Raw genomic sequence first — 27736 nt, 5'->3', positions numbered from 1 at the left:
AGGGGCGGTGTTGTCGCGATGCTTCCGCTGCCGGCTGAGTCCGGCCAGGAGCGCTGAAGGCGGCGGTGGCGGCTGCGGGTGAAGAAGAGGCGACGGGGCGGGAAGCGGTCTCTGAGGGTAAGGTGGGGATTGCCGGACTGGTAGGCCGGCCTCGCGAGAGCGTGCGGGCCTAAGGGCGATGGAAACGGCCCGGAACCCCGGGCTGGGCGCCCGAAGGGCCGGGCCGGGCAGGTCAGGGCAGGGACCGGCCGCCGCCCCGCGCATCCCTCTGCCACCGTGAGGGGCCGTGGAGCTGCTGCTGGGTCGGGCGTGTCTGCCCGTGGCCGTGAGGTGCTTCTGCTAGGAGACGCGACGACCAGGCCGGGCTCCGGAGCGCGTCCTTCACGGCGTGTGCAGCACCTTCGGCCTGGACGCCGCACCCGCTTTCCCCTCCCGGCCGCCCGGGGCACCGCCCGCTGGAAGCCGCGGGTCCCCTCTCCTCGCCCCGGCTCCCTCCATCGCCGTGTAAAGTTGAGAGAGTTAGCGCTGAAGACCCCAGAGCTCCTAAAGCCCAGCCCAGTCCCGTGGCCGTGCGACCTCTCCGTGCCTCGGATCCGCGTCTGTAAAGGCGTGTTACACTGCCGTGCTTAACTCGATAAGATTATTGTAGGATTTCCTGCAGAGCACTCAGTAGAGTGCTTATCTGCTCTTCTCAACCCTTAAGGAGCTTCCCTGGTAGCTCAGTTGGTCGAGAATCCGCCTGCAGTGCAGGAGACCCAGGTTCAATTCCTGGGATCGGGAAGATCCGCTGGAGAAAGGGATAGGCTACCGCACTCCAGTATTCTCGGGCTTCCCTGGTGACTCAGCTGGTGAAGAAGCCGCCTGCAACCTTCACTTGGGTAGACCTGGGTTCGATCCCTGGATTGGGAAGATCCCCTGGAGAAGGGAAAGGCTGTCCACTCCAGTATTCTGGCCTGGGAAATTCCATGGACTCTACAGTCCATGGGGTCGCGAAGAGTCAGACGCGACTGGGCAACTTTCACTTTCACTTTGGGGCTTCCCTGGTGGCTCAGATGGTAAAGAGTCTGCCCGCAATGCTAAGGAGTTGGCCAGAAATGTGGGAGCCCCGACTTCAGCTTCTATAGCTCAGTTAGTAAAGAATCCACCTGCAGTGCAGGAGACCCCCGTTGGATTCTTGGGTCGGGAAGATCCGCTGGAGAAGAGAAAGGCTACCCATTCCAGTATTTTTGGGCTTCCTGGTGGCTCAGCTGGTAAGAATCCGCCTGCAATGCGGGAGACCTGGGTTCGATCCCTGGGTCGAGAAGATCCTCTGGAGAAGGGATAGGCTGCCCACTCCAGTATTCTGGCCTGGAGAGAATTCCATGGACTGTATAGTTAATGGGGTCTCAAAGAGTCGGACCCAAATGAGCAACTCTCACTTCAACCCTTAAGACAGGTCCCGCACATAGCAGTGGTGGTCACTGTGGGGCTTCACTGAGCAAATGATGGTTGAACCTGGTGTGAACAGAGAACTGTGAGAAGCTAAATTAGGACTAGGGTGTGGGTGTGGGGGTAATAAAGAGGGTTTCCCTCTGGAGGTGAGCAGTGTCAGGAATGGAATAGAGGGTGTATGGAAGGGCTCCAGTAGCAAAATACCATAGCCTGGAGGGCCTGAACAACAGACATATATTTTCCTCACAGTCCTGGGAGCTGGAAGTCCAAGATCAAGGTGTCAGCAGGTTTGTTTGCTCCCGAGGCTGCTCTTCTTGGCTCCCAGCCGCACATCTTCTGGCCATGCCTTCTGGTGATCTTGCCTCTGTGCACAGCATCCCTGGTGTATATGTCCAGCTTTCCTGTTTTTCTATAAGAACAGCAGTCAGACTGGATTAGGATCTACCCTAACTTTCCCATTTTAACTTAATTACCTCCTAAGGCCCAATCTCCAAATACAGTCTTCAACATATGGATTTGGAGGGAAACACAATTCAGCCCACAAAAGAAGGAATTTACTGGATGGACAGAGAGGGAAATATTCTCCAACAGAAGTGACAGGTTGCCCGGGTTTAAAAGCTGGATACTCGAGGTGGGTTTGTGTGCAGAGCACATGTGTGAGTCTCTTCCTTGTTTGTGCTCTTCTGCACTTTTTTGTTTGTTTGCTCCCCGTGAAAACTCAGGGTGAATTCTCTTTGCTCTTTCTCTGGCAAACTTAACCTTCAGGTTTCAGCATAGATGTCTTTCCTCCAGAAGGTTTTCTTCTGACCCTCATCCCCCAAATTAATTTGTACCTTCCCCATTTAATATCGCCAATACAGCCCTATTTTTGTTTCTTTCACTAAACTGACTCTTTGTGAAAGCATAGGATGACTATATCTGAGTTGTTTACCACCTCATCTCAGTGCCTGGTGTATAGTGGGCACTCTGTGAAGTTATGTGAGTGACTCAAACTGAGACGCAGCCTGTGGAGGGCAGGGAGCATTCCATCCTGAGTTTATCAACTTTGCATCCTCACCACAATATCTTGCCATGTACTAGGCACACAACCGGAGAAGGCAATGGCACCCCACTCCAGTACTCTTGCCTGGAAAATCCCATGGACGGAGGAGCCTGGTAGGCTGCAGTCCATGCGGTCGCTAGAGTCGGACATGACTGAGCGACTTCACTTTCACTTTTCACTTTCATGCATTGGAGAAGGAAATGGCAACCCACTCCAGTGTTCTTGCCTGGAGAATCCAGGGATGGGGGAGCTTGGTGGGCTGCTGTCTATGGGGTCACACAGAGTTGGACATGACTGAAGTGACTTAGCAGCAGCAGGCACACAACATCATCTTAACTCAGATGGTCTCCATAGCATCATAGAGTCATTGTAGCGCTAAGACAGGAACCTGGGCTTATGTGCACGTAGCCAGTGTTTTTGTCATTAGGATTGGGTTAGGGGGCTGGGGACCAAGCCATTTAAGAAGCTTGATGGCCAGAGAGGAAGGGAGGACCACTCTAGGCAAGTGTGTGTGTGGACCTCGGACACCTGGAGAAGTCATCTGTCAGTGGCCCCACTGAACAGACTGCCCACATTCTTTCCTATGGTGTTTGGTCATGGAACCTAAGGGCCTTTGCTCTAGGAGCTGTCGCTACAGGATAAAATTCCATTCTGGTTCTTATTCCCAGTAGAAGCACCTCTTCGTTCGCGCGTGTCTAAGCTTTTTCTTATGATTCCTTTTTTCTCCTTCCCCATATTTGATGCCATTCAGTCCACCATCACATTCTTGATGTAGATTTAGAACAGGAAGATACCTTAGAGATTATCTAACCCAATAGGGGACCCTCTATTTTTACAGATTAAAACACTGAGGCCCAGAGTCTCCATCCATCTTAAAACCATGTATTGAACACCTACTATGTCCAAGGCACTCTTCTGGATACCAAAGATATGCTAATCGATAACAGTAGATTTTTGTTGCTCGTCTAAAAGTGAGTTAGCCGCAAAGACAGCGCACCGTGCTCCTTGTGTCATAGCACAAAGCCTGTGTTGCACACGTTTGTCCTCATGTGTGTTGTGCTTTACATTGGTGCTTATCTGTGGGGCCACCTGGACAGTCAGGCGTTGGTAATAGACTGAAGACGGTGCTGATTGGATTCCAAGGAAGGCCTTTGAGCTATTGCACGTAACTTGGAGTAGCAGTTAAGCATGTGGGCTTTGGGCTTTCCCTGGGTTTAAATCCCAACTCTGCCTCTTATTGATACCTATTATTATTAGCCGTGTCGGTCCTCTCTAACTGTGGTCAGGTTATCTATTTGCTTTGTGAAAGACTACCCTAAAACTTGGTAACTTCAAAACTGTTTTGTTTTATCTCCCAGTTTTATGAGTCAGAAATTCAGGCAGGGCTCTGCCGGATGGTTCTCCAGCCCTACACTGGTGTGGGTGGCGAATGGGGTTCAGCTGGCGGTGGGGCTGGTCTGGAGCTTTCAGCGTGACTTTGCTCCCATGTCTGGTCCCTTGGAAGGGATGACTGGAAGTCTGGGTTCAGCAGAGCCCTTCTCCTGCCCCATATACTGGCTCCAGCTGGACGTCTTACAGGCCTGTTGGCAAAGCAGGCCTCCCGGACCCATCGTCCGGCAGATGGAAGGTGGGAGCTGTTGGTTCAAAGGCCTTGGCCCAGAAAAGAGCGCAGCTTTACACCCTTCCTTTCACCTGTTCTGTTGATTGAGATAGAGGCTGCCCCAAGTCAAGGAGAGGAGACCTAGATCCCACCTCCCCTTGAGTCGTAGATGTTGTGGCCATCTTTAATCTGCCATGTGCTTCATTGTCCTCATCTGTCTGTAAAGTGAGGCTAATGGTACGTGGTATCTCTCTTACAGTTATTCTGAGAACTGAATGAGTTAATATGTGTAGAGGGCTTAAAATAGTGCCTGACGTAAAGGAAACATTGGATAAATATGATGATTATCCTTATGAGGTATATGATACATTATGATTCGTGGTGGTTATTTGTAAGACACATAAGAAATGTAAGATGCAAATTCTCTTTCTGGAGCTTTTTATAATCTAATTTGGGAAGGTACAGGATGGATATCATGAAGCAGTTAGAGAACTATACTAAGTAACATAATAATAGTTACAGTTTTTATAGTCAAGTTGTGGGATGGTTCATAACTTTGCGTGTCATTCCTGTATAGCCAGAGAACGTGTGATGTAGACTCAAGACATTTGCTGTATTTTAGCATTAAAGTCTTTGGAGGAAAGTTCTGTGTTGTGTTTCTCCTGTCCCTTTTCTCATGGGCATAGGAGCATGGACTTCAGGGTGTAGGAACCAGGATTTAAGTCCTGGCTTTGGAATATAACAGTTTTCCGATCATGGCCACGTTACTTTAACTCCTCGTTTCTTAATTTCCTCGCTTGTAAAATGGTGATCAAAGGGTTCTTGTAGCATTATTTGGGTTAATGGCTGCAATGTTCCGGGCACAGTGCCCGGTCTGTATGAGTCAGTAAATGATAGCTAATAATAATAATAAACCAAAATGGCTTTTCTTTTCAGGCAACCGTGGGGCAGGGTAGATAACCGATCACTCAGTCATTTGGACATTCAGCACCCTTGAGGGTTCGGCACTGTGGACCGCGCCATGCCATCTGACATAATGCTCGCTTTTCTGCGTCCGTGTGGCACAGGAAGTCATGACAGTGAAGCACAGATCAGTCGGTCGGTTTGGGTGCCCTTTAGTGATCAGTCATGGCATCAAGGATCACTCCTTATGAGCACCCTTTTTCCTAGGTTTCCTGGATGGTGGAGCATGGACCCAGTTGCTGCCCACAGCTGCCACCTTCTCCAGCAGCTGCACGAGCAGCGGATTCAAGGCCTGCTCTGCGACTGTATGTTGGTGGTGAAAGGAGTCTGCTTTAAAGCCCATAAGAACGTTCTAGCAGCTTTCAGCCAGTACTTTAGGTACGTGTTTTAGACTGTTCTAATTGTACAGAGAGAAAGCTTTTCTGGAATGGAAATCTTTTGTCTAAATTTTATTTTTCCTTGGATTTCATTCTCCTTATCTTTTGTAGCACATTGTGGGCTTTTTCATTTTTGTATTTGGAGTGACCTGAGCGGGAAGATCCCCTGGAGGAGGAAATGGCAGCCCACTCAGCTATTCTTGCCTGGAGACTTCCATGGACAGAGGAGCCTGGTGGGTTGCAGCCTGTGGGGTCACAGAGAGTCGGACACGACTGAAGCCACTGAGCGTTCATGCACACATATATTTAGGGCTGTGAAAGTAATTTGGCACTTTGTCTTTGATTTTTGAGTTGTAATTAATATCAGGCTTCTGTATGCATTTCTTGTCCTTTCCAGGTAAAAAGATTGAGGAATAGAGTTTCTGATAAGAACATTTCTGTAATAAGAAATCTGAGAGGGGAAAACATCCTATATGCCATTTTTAAAAAACTAAAACATTTTCATTTTTGTTTGCATTTTACTATTCTAAGAAAACAGGTTTGAACTCAATTTACTTATCCCTATAATTGTTTTTGCCTCAATGAAAGATTTACTTATAAACAGTAAGATCAAGCAATAGTATTTCATTTAAGTATTCTACACACATTTTCTGGTTAACTGGATTTATCTGTCCTGAAGCACTTTTTCAGGACTGCCCTGTAGGTCAAAAGGTAAAGAATCTGCCTGCGAAGCAGGAGACCAGAAGAGAAGATCCCCTGGAGAAGGGAACAGCAACCCACTCCAATGTTCTTGCCTGGAGAATCCCATGGACAGAGGAGCCTGGCAGGCTACAGTCTGTGGGGTTGCAAAGAGTCGGACACGACTCAGCGACTAACACACACACAAGCACTTTTTCAGAACTTTTCCCCTTAAAATATATACTATTTTACTACTCTAGTAAATGATATACGGAACAGTATTTACTCTTTCCTTGATAATCCTGAATCATCAAATTAAGTCTCAGCTGTCATAAGTGCTGCAAGTCGTATTATAGTGGATTGACTCCCTGAGGCAGCATTCTGCCCATGTGCAAAGTGGTCCCCTGCTTGGGCTTTGCCTGTTTCTTCTGTCTTTCCAGGACAGTTAGGTCTATATATTATGAAACATTGGCTAGTTTATTTGATAAAATGTCTTTAACAAACTTGCAGGACAACTCACCTGACTCAGTATTTTTACAGGAGACACATTCATCCACCTGTGAACTTGACTTAGGCCCAGAACAAAGTGCCTGGGCTTTATGGTGCCTTTTCCCTGCATTAACTTTCAGGGCTCTCTCACTGCTGGTTTATGGACCATTGGGTTTCTGAGAAGCATCAAGTACCTAGATCAGTCACATTGACAGAGATAGAAAGTGGAAGGGTGGTTGCCAGGGGCTGAGGGGTTGGGGATAACGGGGGTAATTGTTCAATGAATAGAGTTGCTTTTTGGGATAACGAAAAGATTCTGGAAATGGGAAGTGGTGGTGGTTACACAATAATGCAAATGTACATGGTGCCACTGAATTTATCATATGAACCATATAGCCAGATGTTTGACATTATGTGTGTTTGGCCATGGTTAACAAATTAAAAATATTTTTTAAGAGTCTGTATCTGAAGTATATCTAGAGTTGGTTTATTATAGCTATTTTCATTTTCAGATGTTTTTAAGACGCTTAAGATACAGAAGTATTTTTGTATGTGTTTTATGGTTTGAGATAGATAATTTGTCAGACTAAACAAAATATTGAAAAGTGTCTTCTTTAGTTTTCTGTAATCTATCTGTATGCAATGAATAATGCATATGAATAATTATATTTTTTAAAAAAAGAACAATGAGTATATTTTTAAATCTTACTTTAAGATTTCCTTGGAAGTTTGGATATTCAGCATACGAATTCAGTTAATCCGAATTGCTTTATTGACTAGCTTGCAAACACTTCTTAAAGGATTGAAGCATACTTAATTATTTTTTTTGCTTTTAAAAAGGACATGTTTTATTTTGAGTGATTGGAAAAATACTGAAAAACATTGAGAATCAATAATATCACAAACACACCTGGATCTTGACTCAGAATTGACAGACTTAACATTTTTTTGCTGTGGTAAGAACACCTAACATGTGTTTAAGTGTGCGGCACAGTGTTGTTAACGTGGGCACTATGCTGCGTAGCAGATCTAGCACTTATTCATGTCGATAACAACTGTTACCTTTTCTTTCTATTTACATATTTTAATCGGAGGATAGTTACTTCGTAGTATTGTGATGGCCTCTACCATACATCAACATAAATCGTCCATAGGCATACATGCATCCCCTCCCTCCTGAACCCCACCTCCCTCTCCCCCCCCACCTCATCCCTCTAGATTGTCGTGGAACACCAACTTTGGGTTCCCGACGTCACACATCAAACTCCCACTGGCTATCTGTTTTTACATATGGGGGTGTATATATCTCAATGCTGTTCTCTCAAATCATCCGGCCCTCTTCTTCTCCCACTGTGTCCCAAAGTCTGTTCTTCGTGTCTGCGTCTCCTTTGCTGCCCTGCACACAGCATCGTTGATACTATCTTTCTAGAGTCCATATATATGCATTAGTACATGATATTTGTCTTTCTCTTTTTGACTTACTTCACTCTGTATAATAGACTCTAGGTTCACCCACCTCATTAGAACTGACTCGAATACATTCCTTTTCATAGCTGAGTAAGCGTCTACCGTGTATATGTACCACAACTTCTTTGTCCATTCATCTGCCAATGGACATCTAGGTTGCTTCCATGTCCTGTGCTGTGCTAAGTTCTTTAGCTGTGTCTGACTCCGTGCGACCCTGGGGACTGTAGCCTGCCAGTCTCCTCTGTCCATGGGATTCTCCAGGCAAGAATACTGGAGTGGGTTGCCATTTCCTCCTCCAGGGGATCTTCCCGACCCAGGGATCAAACCTGTGTCTCCCGCATTATAGGCAGGTTCTTTACCACTAGCACCACCTGGGAAGTCCTGCTTCCAGGTCTGAGCTATTGTAAATAGAAGTGTGAAAGTGTTAGTCGCTCAGTTATGTCTGACTCTGTGACCCCATGGACTGTAGCCCGCCAGGCTCCTCTGTCCATGGAATTCTCAAAAGCATACTTAATTTTTAATCTTAGCATTTATCGAAGGATAGTCATTTTGAACATTAGCATGCATATTACTTAAAAGAAAAAGCTATCAGAATGTATGGATTGTTAACCCTGTAAGCAGATATCCTTTCTTTTATCAGGAGCCTCTTTCAGAACTCTTCAGGCCAGAAGAATGATGTTTTTCATTTGGATATTAAGAATGTGAGTGGCATCGGGCAGATCCTGGACTTCATGTACACGTCGCATCTGGATCTTAACCAGGACAACATACAAGTCATGCTGGACACAGCCCAGTGTTTGCAGGTTCAGAACGTCCTCAATCTGTGTCACACCTTTTTGAAGTCAGCCACCGTCGACCAGCCTCCAGGCCTGCCCTGTCACAGCACCTTCTCCCTGCAGAGCACCCTGACTCCCGACACGAACTGTGTCCTCAGTGAAAACTACCCGCCTCACTTGCTGCCAGAGTGCTCCGCGGGCACCCAGCAGGGCAGGGCCGTGGACGGGTCACTCTCGCATGCCCCACCCTCAGTCGGCCTTCACCCGCCCACGGCCGAAACCTCCAAACAAGCCCCCGACCCGTTCGATGGCAGCTGCACAGAACTGTCTTTCAAACAGCCCAATTGTTACTATAAGCTCAGAAACTTGTACAGTAAGCAGTACTACAAACACGCCGGCTGTCCCAGTCACGAGCGAGTGACCGAGCAGCCTTTCACCTTCAGCGCCTCCGCAGACCTTCACACCACGGATCACCAGCCCTGTGCGGTCGGCCACGCCGAGTGTGTCCTCGAGTCCTCCCAGCACCTGCCTTCCAACTTCCTGGCCCAGCCTTTGGGTGAAAATGCCCCAGACCCCGCGTCCGACCACGCCAGCCAACAGCCTACCCGGCAGATGAGGCTCAAGAAGGCCATTCACCTTAAGAAACTCAACTTCCTAAAGTCACAGAAATCTGCAGAGCAAACCTCTGAACCGAAACCCAATGACAGTTTAACCACGAGGCTTGAAGCTGCCAGGGAACATGGTGTGGAGAAAGTGAACAGCCCCAGCGCCGAAGAAAAGGAAAGCGAGGAACTCAGCAGTTCTGAGAACTTTAATGGCGTGAGTGAGACAGAGAGGCCCGAAGACGCCGCGGCCCTGGAAGACCAGACCCAGATGCCGCAGTCCCAGAGACAGTACGCGTGCGAATTGTGCGGGAAACCTTTTAAACACCCCAGCAATTTGGAGCTGCACAGACGGTCTCATACAGGTACACTGATTTGGTCCCCGCAGGCAGAAGGAAAGCAAATAATACCAGACGATCAGACACCACTGCCTGCTCCCGTTTTTGTAAGAAGTTTTGCTATTGCTTGATGATGTCATTGATATTTACCCCCCAAATCAAAGAGTGTTCGCTATCTTCTGCTTTGTGTTTTTGGTGATGTCTTTTAAAGAATAATCTTAAGTTAGTAAAAGCTTTCATAGAGCCATTTTTAAAAGATGGTGCACTTTTCATCTTTTAATTGTGGTTTTCTATGAGAAGCTTTCCATCTCAAAGTATGGCAGATTCTTTTGATTCACTCAGATTTTCAAATTAATTCTAAAACAGATAAGCAATATTTAGTTCTTTCTTCAGAATTAGATTATTTTTTTTTTTAAAGCATGATGTTGGTTAATTCAGACCAAAGTAGTTTAGTTTGAGTAATTCTGAAAACTTTGGAAAGTAATTTGAATGTCAGGTTTTTTGTTTGTTTTTAATGTGTTTTTTAAATTTTATTTATTTTTAATTGAAGGAGAATTGCTTTACAATATTGGTCTCATTTCTGCCATATATCAACATGACTTAGCCATAGGTGTACATGTCCCCTCCGTCTTTGAATGTCAGATTTTAAAAATTGTGATTTGGGAGGCAGGAGGTAAACTTCTGAATGAGGATCAGCTTTAACCATTTGGTATTTTCAAGTGAAAAATTCTTCCATTTGAACACTGAATTTTCAAAGTTCTGTTACCTTAGCTTATACCTCTTCCCCTTTCCAAAATATTTATTTTTTCCAAAGCTTTTGAAAAAGTGTTATACAATATTTATACAGTATGTAATATAACACGTGTATATTACTTTCTTTCTTGCACTTAAGCCTGATGACCCTAGTACACATTACACATTATTGGCAGTTATCTTCGAGGCATGAGAAGGAGTATGTTCAGGAGGCTTCTAAAGTAACTGCTTTCAAGGTGCTTGTGTGATTGTGACTATTGGTGTGATGTCCTGTTATCACTCCTGATTCCCCATTTGCTCCCTTATTGCATTGTTGAGACTGAACTAATATTTATGAAAGCCTTCTATAAATTTTGTTGTATTTGAATATAAACTACTATCATTATTTTTACTAGTTGCTCAAAATTATTCCATACAAAGACAGTACCATTGACTAAATTTTGCCCTGCAAAAGCTTAATTTAGATCATTCTGTAATATTCTGGAGCCTAAAGATCAGTATAATTTTTATTTGAGAAACTTACCTGCTTTAGCTTTAAAGGAAACAAGAATTGTTTTTATCCTGCAAGAACATCTTTGAATAATAGCAGTCAGTTCTGTGGCACACTTGCTTCCTGGGACATAAGTAGATTGAGAAGGGCAGCAGTTCTCAGTATGGTTTGGGGAATCCTTTCAGGGGGTCAGTGAGGCCAGAACCATTTGTAGCCTCATGTAGGATGCTCCTCCTTCCCTCCTGCTTCCCCAACAAGTGTACAGTGCCCAGTCCCTCAGTCGTGTCTGACTCCTTGTGGCCCTATGGACTGTATCTCTCCAGGCTCCTCTGCCCCTGGAATTTTCCAGGCAAGAAGACTGGAGCTGGGTGCCGTTTCCTCCTCCAGGGCAAGTGTGCAGTGGGGTCAGTTCAAGGCTGCAGAATGTGTGATGAGGGCTTCACCTGGTGGCCAGTGAAAAATGTCTGGCCGTTTCTTTCAAAAATCATTCCGTTTTGATTTCTAATATAGACTGTACCCTCAGATACGGCCCACATAAGGAAAAGCTCTTTAGGGTCCTCAACTGTTAAGAGTGTGAAGGGGTCCTGAGAGCAAAAAGTGTGAGAACCACTGGTGTAGGGTTATTAACCCTGGTCACCTGAGACTCTAAGGAACTAGTAACCTCTTTTTTCAGACTCTCGTTTCTCATAGTGGGGGCTTTAATGTAACGTTATCTATTATCTCCCTTATCTTCAGACATAAATGTAGTTCAAAATGCCGCATCCATGTGGTTATAATTACAGTTACCCTTGAACAACACGAGGCTTAGGGGTGCTGCCCATCTGAGCAGTCAAATCCTGGTATAACTTATAGTTGGTCCTGCATGTACCGGTCCCTCCACAGCTGCAGATTCAGCCAACCTCCATGATGTAGTACTGTGATACTTACTATTGAAAAACATCCACGTGTGAGTGGACTTGCACAGTTAAAACCTTGTGGTTCAAGGGTCACCTGTACTTGTGCTCAGGAGCTCCCCACTCATCCCTGGGGAAGCCATTAAACAGTTTCAGGAAAAGATCAAAAGTACTTTAGCAGAAGCCCAGAAAGCTAGCCAACTCCAGCAACACAATAGGAGGGGAAACATTTTTTAGAAGGGATCTTAATGAAAGCACTTGATTTGAGGGGATGGGGAAAGTGAAAGGTTCTTGGCCTTCATGGGGTCTGTTTGTTTATTAGGGTTCTATAGGTTAAAGGCAGTACCTGAAGTATGTCTTTAAACAGACCATTTTCTGGAGACTGTCTTCAGAACCGTTGTGGTTTCTTTGTAGTAGAGTTCCATTCTCTACATCTGTTCTGTCCCAACATGTGATCATTCAAAGTTAGTGAAGTCAGAGGGGCCAAGCAGTCAGCAAGGGAACACGTCCCATGGTGGAATCTTCTTTTCCTCTGTTAGCACGTTTCAACCAAGGCTAAAAGGCAGTGGGGAGGGGCATTTTCCCAGCACATGCACAGGAGGTCCTGCTCTCTTTGGAGCAGTTTGGGGTTCATACCTCATGTGAAATGGATGAGTCCCCCTGGTTCTGTTAGGACTCACCTGTGGTCAGTGCAGGAGCCAGGCTAAAAGATGGGTTTGTGCTGTTCAGCAAGAAAACTCACATTTGATTTTCGACTGAAGGGGAAATCTGTCCAAAGCCCCAGTGTACTTTGAGTGCACATAAATGTGTTTGATTTCAATACAGGTTTAAATTTGAAGAACCACTTTTTTTTTTTTTTAAAGAGAGAAGTAAATATAGATTGGGACTTCCCAGGTGGCTCAGTGGTAAAGAATCCGCCTGCTGATGCAGGAGACATGGGTTTGATCAGGAAGATCCCCTGGAGGAGGAAATGGCAACCCCTTCAGTATTCTTTTTGGAAAACCCCATGGACAGAGGAGCCTGGCAGGCTACAGTCCATGGGGTCACAGAGTCAGACATGACTGAGCACACACACAGATATAGATCTCACTTTTATCATCTCTGCCTGTCATCTGAGGGTGAGAGAGATGGTGAGGACAGAGGCTCCCCATGTTCATACCCTGATGGTGAAGTACGTTATGCTCTGTTTTGAATGGTGGGACACAGAAGGCAGTTTAAACATTGTAAGTGGAAACCTGTCGTGCAGGTATTACTAATGATTTTACCCGCTGTTGTTTTCTTTTGTTTTAGGTGAGAAACCTTTTGAATGTAACATTTGTGGGAAACACTTCTCTCAGGTGGGAATACTTTTATTTATTGTTAATAATCAGAAACCTGAAACCCAGTGTTTATTTTTATTACAGATGAGACATAATTTTGGGACTTGTGAGAGAAGACTGATGATATCTGTAACTTAAAAGACTTCAGACTAAATCAGGAGAAAATAATTTTCAAGAAAAAAAATTTCTAGCTCATTGTGGGGGTTACCATTTTTTTATAAGCATAACTGAACTCTCACAATACCTTATCCCTCATTAACGATGGGTCTAATTCTAGTGTATTTCTTCTCTTCCTGTGCATGATATAAACCATACTGAGCACCACTTGAGGGCTGGGGGATTCCTAGAAGGCTCAGTGGTAAAGAATCCGCCTGCAGTATGGGAGACATGGGTTTGATCCTTGGGTGGGTAAGATCCCCTGGAGAAGGAAATGGCAACCCACTCCAGTATTCTTGCCTGGAGAATCCCATGGACAGAGGAGCCTGGCGAGATACCGTCCGTGGGGCCGCAAAGAGTCTGAACAACTGAATACACATGTGGGGGCTGCAGTTTATGCCAGCCTGGACCCAAGACAGATGCCTTTTTACTCTGATTGGGGTTGTAGATGTTAGGGTGTTGGAGAAAAGACCACACACTTTGCATTCCCTGCCTCTCACTTGGCCGGTGTGTGTGTCCTCATGTAGGCTCTGTACTCATCTGGGCACCAGACAGAGAGAGCGAAGGTTTCAGAGGTATTCTGAACACGGTAGAATGGCTGTGGGAACCTGCTTATCCTTCTGCAACAGAAGGTAGCTGTTCCCAGAAGCTGCTCGAAAGGCCCAGTGCCCAGAGGAGATAGTTCACAACCGTTTCTACACTCGCATGGCAGTCATGGAGTAAGAGCATGTACAGATGCTCCTTGACTGGGGAAGGACCCTGGGGCTGGGCCTCGGTGGAGGAGCTGGACCCCTTCGCCCCATGGAGCACAGGAACCACAGGTTGGCCCCAGCACTGACGCCCACTTCAGCCTCCCACACGCCCACACCTGCCATCTGGCTGCTTTTCACTCTTCCTGCTGGCTGTGAGCCATAATTCACCATGCCCCAGCGTGGTCCTTGGCGTTATCAGTCCAGGCAGGGGCTGTGGGCCCCACCGAGTGTTCCGTAAGCCTCTGCTGAGCTGAGTGGAGGGATTGCTGGTCTACCTGCCGTGCACTCTAGCTGAGGCCTGTGCTGCTTCCTTCCAGCCTGCCCTGGAGGTCAGAACTCGGCCTCTAGAGCCAGCCAGTGTGGATTTGGATCCAGCCTCTGGTTTTCTGCTTTGACCTCGGACAGTCTCCGTGTTTGGCACTTTGGCTTCCTTATCTGTGAAGCAGGTGTGTGGGACCACTGGCCCTCATGGTGTGTGAGGAGTAAATGAGTTTATAAGACAGTCAGCTTCCCAGGTGGCTCAGTGGTATAGAATCTGCCTGCATTTGCAGGCAGGAGGGTCTGATCCCTGGGTCGAAAAGATCCCCTGGAGAAGAATGGGGCAACCCACTCCAGTATTCTTGCCTGGAAGATCCCATGGACAGAAAAGCCTGGTGGGCTACAGTCCATGGGGTTGCAAAGAGTCAGACACGACTGAGCAACTGAAGATGTTCAGCATCACGCCTGGCCTGTGGTGAGTCCTCAGGACACATCAGTAGCCCCTCTCCCGTGGCCATTGCCCCTCATTTCTCTGTCCTCTCTGCTCTTACAGACCAGTCTTCCGAAGGGACACTCCCCCGCTACTCCACCCCCCACTTTAATCTTTCCAGCTTTGGTGTCATGGGAAGCCTTAAAAAAGTGGCTTAACGACCATTAATAATTAGCAATCACAACTTCTCTGGGTCTCATTTTTCTAATTCTTAGAATAGAGATGATACCACCTCATGGGAATATTCGGAGGATTAAATGAAAAAAAAAATGGACGTGAAAGTCCTTTATGCATTTACACTGTGGTAACAGTTTAGGTTCTATCCTTTTCTTGCTCAGAATCCCGTGGGTTTTCACTGTTAGTCAAATAAAGTGAAACCAGACACTGAGGCATTGGGTCTGCCTTCAGCCTTCTCTCTTGGAGTTAATGCCGGGCTCACCCTCAGAGATTCTGGCACTGCTGCTTGGGGCTGGGGCTTCAGTGTCGGCGCGTTTGAGTACAGTGGTTTTGGTAGCACCCCGTCCTCTGCTTCAGACCTTTCCTACATGTTCCCGTCAAGTCCCACCAAGGGCAGCAGTGTCTGATAGACGCTACAGAAATCCTCCTCTTCTATATCGGTGTCTGTGTTTTTATCAGACTTTTATAAACATCGAGGTTTTTTTTAATGAACATAACCATATATTTATGGTTTTTAGATGTATATTGCTGTTTTACTTCCTAATGTAATGATGAAGTTTTTGTGAATAAGGACTCTTTGAACAAGTATTTATTACAAACCTGCAATGTCTGAGGAGCTCTGCCTGTGCTGCAGCACAAAGATAAATAAGGTTTCAAGGAGCTTTATGTTTAGAGGAAGAAACAGGTGCATAAAGTGGTAAAGCACAATGAAACGGTGGAAATTCCATGGCTTTTGTGCAGGGGACAGTTTGGGTGAAGAGGGCAGTGGTCATTCCTGCCTGAAAGTTGTGATGTTTGGGTGGTTGAGGTCCTGGGAATTGTCCCGTGACTGGGGCAGGGCCCTGAGGATGGGAGCCCTTGATGGGCCTGAGGCTCTGGCATTCCAGGCGGAGGGAGCAGTGGCGGTGTTTATACTTTAGTAACCGGGCCTTCATTTCTCATATGAACTGGAAAACGTGGTTACAGTGAACTGGAAATACCCTCCCTTCTGGAAGATTCAGAAAGTGGACCTACCAATAAGAATTAACTTTATTCATTGTAGTATTTAATAGGGTTGGTTAGTCTTTAAAAAAAAATAAAATTAGCCACAACCTTAATAATGAGTCAGCAAACAGTTTACTTCAGCTTTGGAAAAGCTGTGACAAGCCTAGATTGTGACAGCCGGCTCTGCGTGTATTAACGCAATTTCGGACACGGCCCTTGCCCGGATGGCAGCAAGTGAGAGTCACGCAGTAGCTGACAGTGTGCATGAGGCCCCGTTGGGAGCCACATGTCTCCCATGTGCAGGAGAACCCGGGCTGTTCAGTGCAAACAGAGGCGAAATCTAAGACCATGATGGGTCGGGAATACCTGTCACAAGAAAAACAGGCAAAGGGAAACCCGGTGTATTCAGCTGTCTTGGGGGAGGGGAGGGGAGTCGCCTCGCCTCTCCAGTGAATCAGAATAGAGACCCTGAACAGCTGCTGCGGAAGGTCGGGTTCTGAGAGGTTCAGTACCCTCCCCGCATCTCCTTTGTGCAGGGTGTGACTGGCAGGGCGCTGCATCCCTGGGAGGCTGCTGAGACATGTTCCAGGGTGCTGATGCGGCCCCATGCCAGAGGTGGCAAAGCTGCATCCCATCTGTGGTGAATATGCCAGAAGCAATACTTCAGTGAACCTAAATTATTAAATCTTCCGACTCTGCGGTGGTGTTTCCCACACTTTTGATGTTAAATGTCCTTTTATCAGTGGAGTAATCATTGTCCCTTAGGTAACAGCCTTCTGCTAATCTCCAGATTTTTTTTTTTTTTCTGTTTCATAGTCTTAAAACTTCTCAAGATGACTTTTAAGATCTGACTTCTCTTTGGTCTGTAAAGTCTCACAGTTCCCGATTTTGTACAGAAACAGTCACCCACCACTAGAAGGGTACTCTGCTCGAGAACATGTGCTTGATTTGATCACGGTTAAATACTGAGGTTCAGGTACCTGTTGGAAGGAGTTTATTTTTTAAATTATTCAGCAAACCAGGTGTTAACTTCTTTTCTGCAGCAGAGTTTTTGAGTTCTGACAACTCCATCCTAAACTAAAGTGGTGTCCACTTAGAAAGGGTAGAATTTCCTTTTTTGCTAATGTTTTTCACCCCAACAGCAGCACAAGCTTTTTGAGTCCACAGACAAAGTCGAATTGGGGAGTGTTCCATGCCAGCTGTAGGGGCCATGGCTGCTCCCCTCCCAGGGCCTCTGTTTACCTCCTGGAGCTGGTGAATGGCACTTTATGAGGACATTGTAAGGACTCTCTGAAAGTCAGTTTGTAACTGGTGAGCAAGTGTTCCACTCGTAGTAAACTCTTAACAAAGGAGACCTCCTGGTATTTACCCCCTGCTGGAGTTTTCAGGGATCCAGCAGTACGTAGATAATTTCTAAGATGTCATCCATGTACTTAGGATATAATTAGTAACCTGGTGGCTCAGTGGTAAAGAATCTACCTGCAATGCAGGAGCCTAGGGTTCAATTCCTGAGTCAGGAAGATCCCCTGGAGGAGGGCATGGCAACCCACTCCAGTATTCTTGCCTGGAGAACCCCATGGACAGAGGAGCCTGGCAGGCTACAGTTCATAGGATCACAAAGAGTCAGACATGACTGAAGTGATTTAGCATGCAAGCACGCAGAGCATAGCAAAATTACTAAAAATGACGACTTTTGACTAAAGGGCAAATAATCGGGGCCCCAGTTTGCTATGTAATTTGGTATACATTATCTGAATGCATGATTGAAATTTTTTTGCCTGAATCTTTCCATTACTTAATCTACTTTTATGCCATTTATCAGACTAATATATGCTCCTTTATCAGGGGGAATGATAATCATTTTCATTATACATTTTCAGTATTAAATAGCTAAGAAAACATCTTATTTTGTTTTACTGTTGTTTACTGTAATATTTAAGCTTCCCTTGTAGCTCAGTCGGTAAAGAATCTGCTTGTAACGCAGGAGACCTGGGTTCGATTCCTGGGTTGGGAAGATCCCCTGGAGAAGGAAATGGCAACCCACTCCAGTATTCTTGTCTGGAGAATTCCATGGACAGATGAGCCTAGGAGGCTACAGTCCACGGGGTCACAGGAGTCAGACACGACTTAGCGACTAAACCACCACCACTGTAATGTTAAGTGGAAGACTATTCAGTTTTATTTACTTTGAAAACAAGTAATTGTTAAGCTGTATTTAAAAAGGAAAGATGCACCATTGCTAAGAATTGAATCCGAATGTATTTTAACCATAATACATGGTTTATATAAGAACTTGAAACGAAGGATCTAATTAAACCATTGAGCAGATGGTGCCATACAAATTGTTATTTAAATGACCAGCTTTTCTGAAAGTTGGAAGTGACTGATATAAAATGTGTGTTATCTTAAATCCAGTGAGCCGTTTCCTGGATAGCACAGTCACTGTCATACTGAGAATTCAGCACAAGCTAGCTTATTCACAGAAGCTTGCAGGCCCTCATGGAAGACAAGAGTTTAAGCTCAGATCAACCAGCATTAATTTCTGGCCTACTGTGTAACCAGAGCAACTGATTTATTTATCTGAATCTCAATTGTACACCTAGAAAACAGAGACAATAATACCAATTTCTAGGGGTAATTTGGTTATGTGTGAGTAGACCAAATGTCTATTGCTGTTGACATTTGCTGTTTTATTATTGTTATTAATAGTCATTCAGTTAAAAGCTAGGTATTTCCCATTGTTTTGCCAAATACTTTCTCTTTGGTTACCTAAAAGAAACCAGCTTTTTTTTCCTTAAGCCATATTTATCATATTTTGAAATACAGTATCTAACTCAGTTTTTTCAGACTCTGATAGACTTAAAGAATCTTCTGTGTTACATAACATGAAATCCGCAGTTTTCTTTATACTTTCAGTCCTATAACCATGAACTATCTTTGAATCTCATCTAAAATGTAGTTTAAGCCAGCCACTCGTGCCTTCTGAGGTGGCCCACAGTGTCTGTGTGTTTCTCTCTAAATAAATCCACTTCTTACCTATCCAAAAAAAAAAATTACAAGCCAAATTTATGAGTTGGGGATTATTGTTCATTCTCTTTTTTGGCTTATTTTGTACGTAAGGCCTGCACATTATTACCTTGGATGTCTTCGTCCTCCTCAGTGTTGTTCATAGCAGAACACTATGAAAAATTAAGTTGGGAAGTGGCAGATTGAGACTGTTAATGTAAATCACAGCGATGGAAGATTGTGTTTTCCAGTCCTAATTTGAAACATTTGCCAGTAGCTTTTGTAAAGTCAGGCATTTGCAGGTTTAATTTCACTGTACTTTAGGCAATTTAGTGTTGATTTCCTGTTGATTAATTAGCACATGGAAATCTATTTTGTGATCTCCATTTAAATCAGTTATTCTTCGTAAAGCCCTGCTGTTTCAGAGATTAGAAACATAAAAGGCCTGCAGCTGAAGGACCACCGTGAATCTCCTGATTTGCTTTTTTTGCACAGAAGTAAAAATGACCAACCTGTCAGTAAGAGCAACTGTACCACCAGAAGAAATACTTTTTGTAAATGTCTTACCTTCCTTATGAACAAAAGCATGTTTTTCAAGAAAAAACAATGAATACTGAAATGACCAAGTACAAATGCTACCTTTTTTCAAATGATGTTTGCATGTAGGTGGTCGAGGTTAAAAAAAAAAATATATAATACATCAACAGCTGTTCAAAAGACAAGCTTAGCAAACCTAAAAGCAGCCCCCACAGAATGTCGGGCCCATTTTACAGGGACATGGCGGCCTGTCCCCCTGTTGAGGGATGGGCCAGGGGCTGGCATGGAGCCGAGCTGAAATCAGTCGCCCCCTGTTCAGTTCATTGCCAGGTAGGGCCGCTCCCAAATCAGAATCAGGCTGGGCCTCCATCTCCTTGCACGTGGCTGCTTCTGAGTCGTGCATCTGGGATCTTCAGTGGGAAGTTGGACTGGAACCTGGCTAAATCTGTCAGTGTCCCTTTTGAATGTATGTGCCCTTAAAAAAGTTTTTTTTCCATTATTGGCATATTTTTTCTTTTCCTTTCCTGCAGGCGGGTAACTTGCAGACTCACTTGCGTCGGCATTCTGGGGAGAAGCCGTACATCTGCGAGGTCTGCGGGAAGAGGTCAGTGCAGGGCTCGGTCAGCCGCCCGAGGGGAGCCGGCTCGGCAGCTCCGAGCCCCGCGGGGCTGCTGCCACCCAGGGACACAGCAGAGCCCAGCCTGCTGGCCTTCCTTGTGACACACATGAGAACGGCGGAAAGAGATGGACATGTTACTCAAAGGAGAATCTAGGACACAGTCGTAGGAAATGGGATTTTACGGGAAACAGAATTACGCTAAAATTTCCATTCATTCCAGAAACGTCTATTAAAAGATGACTGGTCCCATGGAGGTGACCGTCTGGTAGGGAAATGAGACTTGGCAGCCTGAATGCCTGGAATCAGGAGAGGGGGTGCTGGGGGCACGCCAGACCCGTGAAAAGGCAGAGTGCAGCCGCAGGAAGAACAGGCGAGCCTCAGGGCCGGGGAGGCCAAGGACTTGGGGGACCACAGTCTCCCCCTGGAGGTGGAGGTGCCCCGTTCTGTGGGCACACCAGCCTGCAGCCTGTACCCCCTGCCCCTCGGAGGCATTCGTTGGGATTCCACTCCCTCTGTCATCTGGGGGTTGGTCATCATCTGGTGATTGGTCATTCTAGAAGAGGAGGCAATGGCCAGGCCTCTACCACAGCCATTCAGCATTTATTAGGCACCTGCTGTATGCTAAGTGCTGTGATGGGAACACTGACATTTTCTGCTCCTGATACGTTTGTATTCAGGAGTCGGGGGTGGGGGTGGGATGATATGGGGCAGTTATAGTCACAGTCTTCTACTGGCATGGGACAGCACCCTTGATTCAGTTCCAGAAAAAGCAGTTGTCTCTGCAGATGGTAGAAAACAGAAATAAAGGCTTCCTGGCCTGATAGTGTCTCTGCAGCTGCCCAGACACTGAAGGCCAGGTTTAGCACCCAGGTCCTGGGTCCTGCCTGTCTGGGGTGCCTTGTAGCACAGGCCCTCTGCTGTTTCGCTGCGGGGCGGGTCCTTGAGAGTCTTGTTTCTCAGGGTGTTTTCAGTGTGAGCCTTCTGAACTCCCATTTAGAAGTTAATGTGTTTATAGTGTTACCAGATACATCTTCCCAGATGCAACCTGTGGTCCTGAAATCAAGTGAGGCAGGACAGAGAGGAACTTAGCTCCACAGTGGGGCTTGGGTTGGGCCAGGATTGCCCCCCCACCCCCCACCCGCAGCCCACCTAGCAATCACCTCAGAGGAAGAAGGGTTAACGCAAGTAGGTAGGGAAAAACTGTTTTAGAAATGAAACATTAGGATCATTCTCTACTCTTCCTTTAAAAAGAAGAGGAAAAAAAGATGTTCTTTTCTAATGAGCATCACAAACGAAATCAGGCCACTCCTGGTCACATTCCGAGGGAGCAGCTCGTCCCCTCCCTGGGTGACTTGGAGTTAGAAAGGTCTGCAGTGACGCAGGCAGGCTCTTAATTGACTTTCCAAATTGCGTTTGCAGGTTTGCAGCCTCGGGAGATGTCCAGCGTCACATTATCATCCACTCAGGAGAAAAGCCACACTTGTGTGACATCTGTGGTCGAGGTACGGCCGAGCGTCTCCCTTCGGAAGATTTCCAATTAAAATGTTCTCCATCCCTCAGCCTAACCCCGGTGTGTGGTCTCCTCTAGGGTTCAGTAACTTCAGTAATTTGAAGGAACACAAAAAGACGCACACGGCTGACAAAGTCTTCACCTGCGATGAGTGCGGGAAGTCTTTTAACATGCAGAGGAAGTTGGTAAAGCACAGAATCCGGCACACGGGCGAGCGGCCTTACAGCTGTTCTGCCTGCGGTAAGTTTCCGCCCACCCCAGACCCCGCGGGAAGGATGCTGGGCTCTGTGCCCACACACTGTCCTGGGTCATTAGGGGTGCTTAGATAAGTCACCCCTCTTCTCATGGGTAACATGGAAGTGATTGCTATTTCTTGATCACTTTGGCCTTCTCTGATTCATCTGTGTTCATGTGCCATTTACCCAAGGTTTCGGCAACTGCCCTAGATACAAAGATGACTGATAACAGAGTCCCAAATGCCATGGGGCATTGGCAATGGGAAAGGTGGGGGAGAGCGTGCCGTGCAGCTGCAGGGCTGGGGCACAGCGGGCTGCGGGACACCGAGGGCACACTGTGGGCTCGGGAGGGGGGCTTCTTGAGATCTTGTCACATGTCACAAAGCAAAGGTCACCTCTGCAGCATTTGGCGCATCCGTGACATCGTCGGGAGGCTCAGTTTCCAGGCACATCACTGCACAGGCCAGGGAACTGGGGCCTCGAGTTAAGTACCCGTGATCACAGAGTGTTAGAGCTTCTGAAGAACTGGGGGAGGGCGTGCATGTGTGTGCGCACACACGTGTGTACACATGTCCCACTGGCAATGTGGACTGAATGAGTGAGTAACCATTTTTATGATTACCTGGTTAGAACAAAGAGGAAAAATGCTCAGAGTCAGGCCGTGGGGAGCCTGGAATTGGGGCATCCTCGGAGCGGCTCTGTTCTCATTGTGGTTGGTCCCTAAAATAGGGCAGGACGTGTGGGATGTGGCCGGAGGCAGCTTCCTTCATGTCTCCCGCTTAAGCTGGGTCAGATTCCCTGGACACCAGTATCGGCAGCTCCGTGATTTGTCTGCTCCCTCTTAGAGGATAAAATTGCATCACTTTCAATCACAGTTGCAGTCTCAAATCCCTAGTGTAGGATGTCGGTTATTCTTATTACGACTGTGAACTTGACCTCAGATTCAACTGTTCCTTCCAGCCAGGACCTGCTTTTTGCCAGCTACGACCCTGTAGGGAAGGCAGTGCAGTGGGCCCCTGTCTCCCCGTCCCTCATTTCCACCCCTCCCTGCTACTCGCTACCTGAGGCTTCTGACCCACATGAGGTCAGCTTTCAGGAAAGCAGGGAGAGGAAGGGAGCGAGAGTGATTCTGTGTGGCAGGTTCGAATCTGTATTAGCAGCTTTGCTGAGTCGAGTCCTGTCTATGGAACCTGCTCACTTGGAGCAAGCAAGTCAGCAGTTGGGGTGCATTAGTGCTGTGCTGCCCTCGCCACAGTCTTAGAACATTCCATCACCCCAGGAAAGAAACCCCGTGCCCACTCACGGTCACTCCCCACTCCCTCCCTCGGCAACCCTTAACCTACTCTCGGTCCCTAGATTTGCCTGTTCCAGACAGCTCATAGAAGTAGCATCCTGTAATGTGTGGCCTTCTGTAACTGACTTCATTTCGCTTAGCAAGTCTGCTGTGAACATTCACATGCAAGTGTATGTGTGGGTGTATGTTTTCGTTTTCTTGGATTCAAAAGACAGTTTCCATTTCATGGTGGCTTCACAGTCTGAGCTTTGCTGACTTGAAAGCCTGGCCCTCTCTGCCTCTTCTTCCCTCGCTCCTCCTCCCCCTCCCCCTCCCTTCTTCCTCAGACAGCCTCCCCCTTATACCCTGTTCTCCCTCCCCACTTAGCTGCACTTTCCAGGATGGAAAGGTGCATTTTCTTCTGGCCAGACTTTCTCCTTTAAGCCCTCGGTTTTGTAGCCATTCATCCTGAGGAGGCTTTCCCTGTCGGTGTCCCAGCGCCCCTCTGGGCAGTCCTCTGAGGTTCCAAGGCTGGCTTCCTTGCGAGCATGACCCTCGTCTGCTCTGTGGAAATACTCACGTTCTGTGCTCTGAGGTCTGCAGGCCCACGTGGGTGCAGAGGTGACCGTCTGCTCTCTCTCTGTCGGCTGCCCATACAGTAAGCGAGCTGTCTCCATTTTCCCCATGCTGGAGGCAGGTGCTGCTCCACTCGGACCTCCTAGGGACCCACATCAAGCCCCTGTCTTGACTTGAGGTACAAAGGAGAGACTTCTCCCATTTCCCCTCTCTGGGAAACTCTCCTGCAGCTGAAATTTATATCCTTTGACACCTTTTGCCACATAAAAGTCCACTACTGAGAATCTATCTTAAGGAAACAAGGGAAAGGACGATGTGAGCTGACCCTCAGGTACAGTAGCAAACAGGTGGAAGCAGTCCAAACAGCCCACCAGTGCTTGACCAGGGCTAGATTAGCTGAGGACTCAAACACAGGGGTGTAGGGTTAAGTGAGAAGTTCTGGAAGGTGTGTCCGTGCAAATCATATAGTTTGTTTCAGCTCAGTCGCTCAGCCGTGTCCAACTCTGTGACCATGGACCGCAGCACACCAGGCCTCCCTGTCCACCACCAACTCCTGGAGTTTACTCAAACTCATGTCCCCTGAGTCGGTGATACCACCCAACCATCTCGCCCTGTGTCATCCTCTTCTTCTCCTGCCTTCAATCTTTCCCAGCATCAGGGTCTTTTCCAGTGAGTCAGTTCTTTGCATCAGGTGACTAAAGTATTGGAGTTTCAGTTTCAGCATCAGTCCTTCCAATGAACACTCAGGACTGATTACCTTTAGGATGGACTGGTTGGATCTCCTCGCAGTCCAAGGGACTCTCAAGAGTCTTCTCCAACACCACAGTTCAAAAGCATCAGTTCTTCAGCACTCAGCTTTCTTGATAGTCCAATTCTCACATCTATACATGACTACTGGGAAAACCATAGCTTTGACTAGACGGACCGTTATTGGCAAAGTAATGTCTTTGCTTTTTAATAAGCTGTCTAGATTGGTCATAACTTTTCTTCCAAGGAGCAAACGTCTTTTCAAACAAAGCATAGTTTGTTTCAGTCCTTTGTAAATGGCTTCTATAAGGTTATATATTGGTTTTTCTCTTCTGGTGTTCTGACCTCATGGCAGGCCTTAGGTCACCTATCTCTAGTTTATACCTAGAGAAAGGAAATACGACCTGGAGAAGGAGCGTAAAATTACGTTAAAAATTGAGTGTATAAGTAACTTTAGAAAAGATGCTTCTAAAGTGGAGATTGGCTGTGGTCGATTTGGTGATAGCTGAATAGCGCTGATGCAGTTTCTCAGCGTGGGCTGTCGGTCAGGCGCCCAGGCCCCCCTGGGATGCTTCTGGGCAGGGAGATGGGGCTCCGGAGCCCTCAGGTGACACGGCTCGTGGAGACCGAGGCTGCAGGTTGGGGGGCTGCAGCGGTGGGGCATGGAAGGGTCTGGAACTGGCATGAGTGGGTGATGGCAGCGCTTGGCCGACTTCACAGGAAAGTGGGGCACTTGGGGGCGGCGGGGACACCCTCCCGAAAGTCCTCCTCTGAATAGCGCCCTGTCTGTTCCTGCAGGGAAGTGTTTCGGAGGGTCGGGCGACCTCCGCAGGCACGTGCGCACGCACACTGGGGAGAAGCCATACACTTGCGACGTGTGCAACAAGTGCTTCACGCGCTCGGCCGTGCTGCGGCGGCACAAGAAGACGCACTGCCGGGCGGGCGACGAGGGGCCGGACGCCCTGGAGGCACTCGCGCGGGCCATCGAGGCCCCGGACCTGGAGCGCTCCCAGAGCTCCGACTCCTTCTCCCAGGACGTGTCCGTGCCTCTGATGCCCGCCGTGACCGTCAAAATCCCCGCGCACCCGGCGGATGAGGACTCGGTGGCGGAGTTTGACAGCCCCTGTAAGTTCCAGCCGGTGGTTCAGCCCCCGCACGGGCCGAGTGAGCCCGAGAAGCTCAGCCTGGAGCCGGTGAAGCTGGCCAAGCCCCCGCAAGTGCCGCCGGCGCAGCACCAGGCCTATGGCTACCCGGACATGGACGCCCCGGCCGGCGCCGAGCCGCTGCAGGCCGACGGCGTGGCCGCCCTGCGATCGTCCCTGGCGGCCCTGGACCACCCCCCCTGCACCGACCCCCTGGGCAGCCGCGCCACCGCCCCCGCCTACAGGAACTCGGAGGGCCAGTTCTTCTCCAGCATGACCCTCTGGGGGCTGGCGATGAAGACGCTGCAGAACGAAAGCGAGCTAGACCAATGAGGCCCCCGTCGGGTCTCACTCAGCATCGGGGGGCGGGGCCGGGCTTCGGAGCGGGACACCTTCTCACCAGCTCCAGACAGAGCCTGACCCTGACCTGGCAGGGGTGAGCATCTCAGCACCTTGAGCTCAGCGTGCGGGAGAAAGCCTCCTGGCCCCTCGGGGAGGTGCACACGGGACTGAACAAGGCTCACGGACAGGGTGGTATGGACTGCGGGGAACTGCTGCTTATTTTGGTCATGGTAAAGTGAAAGGATACATCTATAATAATCCAGATATTATTTTTGCACTTTTACATGGTTGAAATTTGTAGCATTTTGTATTTTTATTTACAAAAAAGATTTTATTTGTATAGGGAACTCATACAATAATTTAATTTGAATAAATGGAAGTTGCCTTTCTGCATAATATTGTGTTTCCTCCAACATTCTTATTAACCTAAAGACCATGTGGTGGTGGTGGTTTAGCTGCCAAGTCCTGTCTGACCCTTGTGGACCCCATGGACTGTAGGCCACCAGGCAAGAGTATTGGAATGGGTTGCCATTGCCTTCTCCAGGGGATCTTCCCCACCCAGGGATGGAACCCAGGTCTCCTGCTTTGCAGGTGGATTCTTTACTGACTGAGCCACCAGGGAAGCCCTAACCTAAAGACCCTGCTGCGTTGCTTCAGTCACGTCCGACTCTGTGCGACCCCATAGACGGCAGCCCACCAGGCTCCGCCATCCTTGGGATTCTCCAGGCAAGAACACTGGAGTGGGTTGCCATTTCCTCCCCCAATGCATGAAAGTGAAAACTGAAAGTGAAGTCACTCAGTCGTGCCCGACTCTTAGCGACCCCACGGACTGCAGCCTACCAGGCTCCTCCATCCATGGGATTTTCCAGGCAAGAGTACTGGAGTGGGTTGCCATTGCCTTCTCCAATAGTGGTATAAAAATAAACATCAGGATTTCCCTGGTGGTCCAGTGGTTAAGAATTCACCTTCCAATGCAGGGGACACAGGTTGGATACCTGGTCTCTAAACTAAGATCCCACATGCCTCAGGGCAACTAAGCCAAACTACAGAGCCTGTGCCCCACAGCTAGAGAGCTTGCCTGCTGCAACCAGAGAAAAGCCATACACCCTGATTCCGCATGCCGTGACAAAGACCTGACAGAGCCAGATAAATGAACGCTTAAAAAAAAAAAGGCTTTTTTTGTTTTTGTTAAAGGGTCCAGTGGTTAAGGATCCACCTGCCAGTGCAGGGGACATGGACTTGATCCCTGGTCTGGGAGGATCCCCATGCAGCTGAGCCCTCAGCCGCCATTACTGAAGCCCGTACTCTGCAACAAGAGAAGCCGCTGCAATGAGAGGCCCACACGCCGCGACTAGAGAGCAGCTCCCACTTGCCGCAACTAGAGAATGCCCGTGTGCAGCAACAAAGAGCTGGTGCAGCCAAAAGTAAAAGCACCCAGGAGGGCTCACCCTGGGGATGAATACAGGTTCCGTTCTTCCGTCCTCCTGGACAGTGGCTTCAGGAACCGGCCGATCAGAGCCTGGGTCCTGGCTGCCACATCCCAGTCAGGTCATGGGCAAGCTCCTCAACCTCCCAGAACCTTCTGTGGGTTCACTTTTCTGTGGTGGTTTAGTCACTAAGTCGTGTCCGATTCTTGCAACCGCATGGACTGTAGCCCGCCAGGCTCCTCTGTCCATGGGATTCTCCAGGCAAGAACACTGGAGCGGGTTGCCA

The 27736-nt window shown here is 47.7% G+C and overlaps 1 protein-coding gene across 1 annotated transcript; it reads left to right on the top strand.

Annotated features, from left to right (window-relative positions):
• Positions 1-55: 55 nt before the first annotated feature.
• ZBTB49 (zinc finger and BTB domain containing 49) lies at positions 56-26195 on the top strand. The gene is made up of 8 exons (XM_068975484.1): positions 56-117; positions 5244-5414; positions 8688-9790; positions 13190-13236; positions 20109-20182; positions 21617-21699; positions 21786-21947; positions 25338-26195. The coding sequence occupies exons 2-8, from the start codon at positions 5263-5265 to the stop codon at positions 26012-26014; spliced, it is 2298 nt and encodes a 765-aa protein (XP_068831585.1). The 5' UTR covers positions 56-117; positions 5244-5262; the 3' UTR covers positions 26015-26195.
• The last annotated feature ends 1541 nt before the right edge of the window (positions 26196-27736 follow it).

This window comes from Capricornis sumatraensis, chromosome 7 (genome assembly GCF_032405125.1).
Source record: "Capricornis sumatraensis isolate serow.1 chromosome 7, serow.2, whole genome shotgun sequence".
Classification (NCBI taxonomy): domain Eukaryota; kingdom Metazoa; phylum Chordata; class Mammalia; order Artiodactyla; family Bovidae; genus Capricornis; species Capricornis sumatraensis.
Note: the sequence above shows the minus strand (reverse complement) of the source record. Positions and strands in the feature narration are given on the sequence as shown.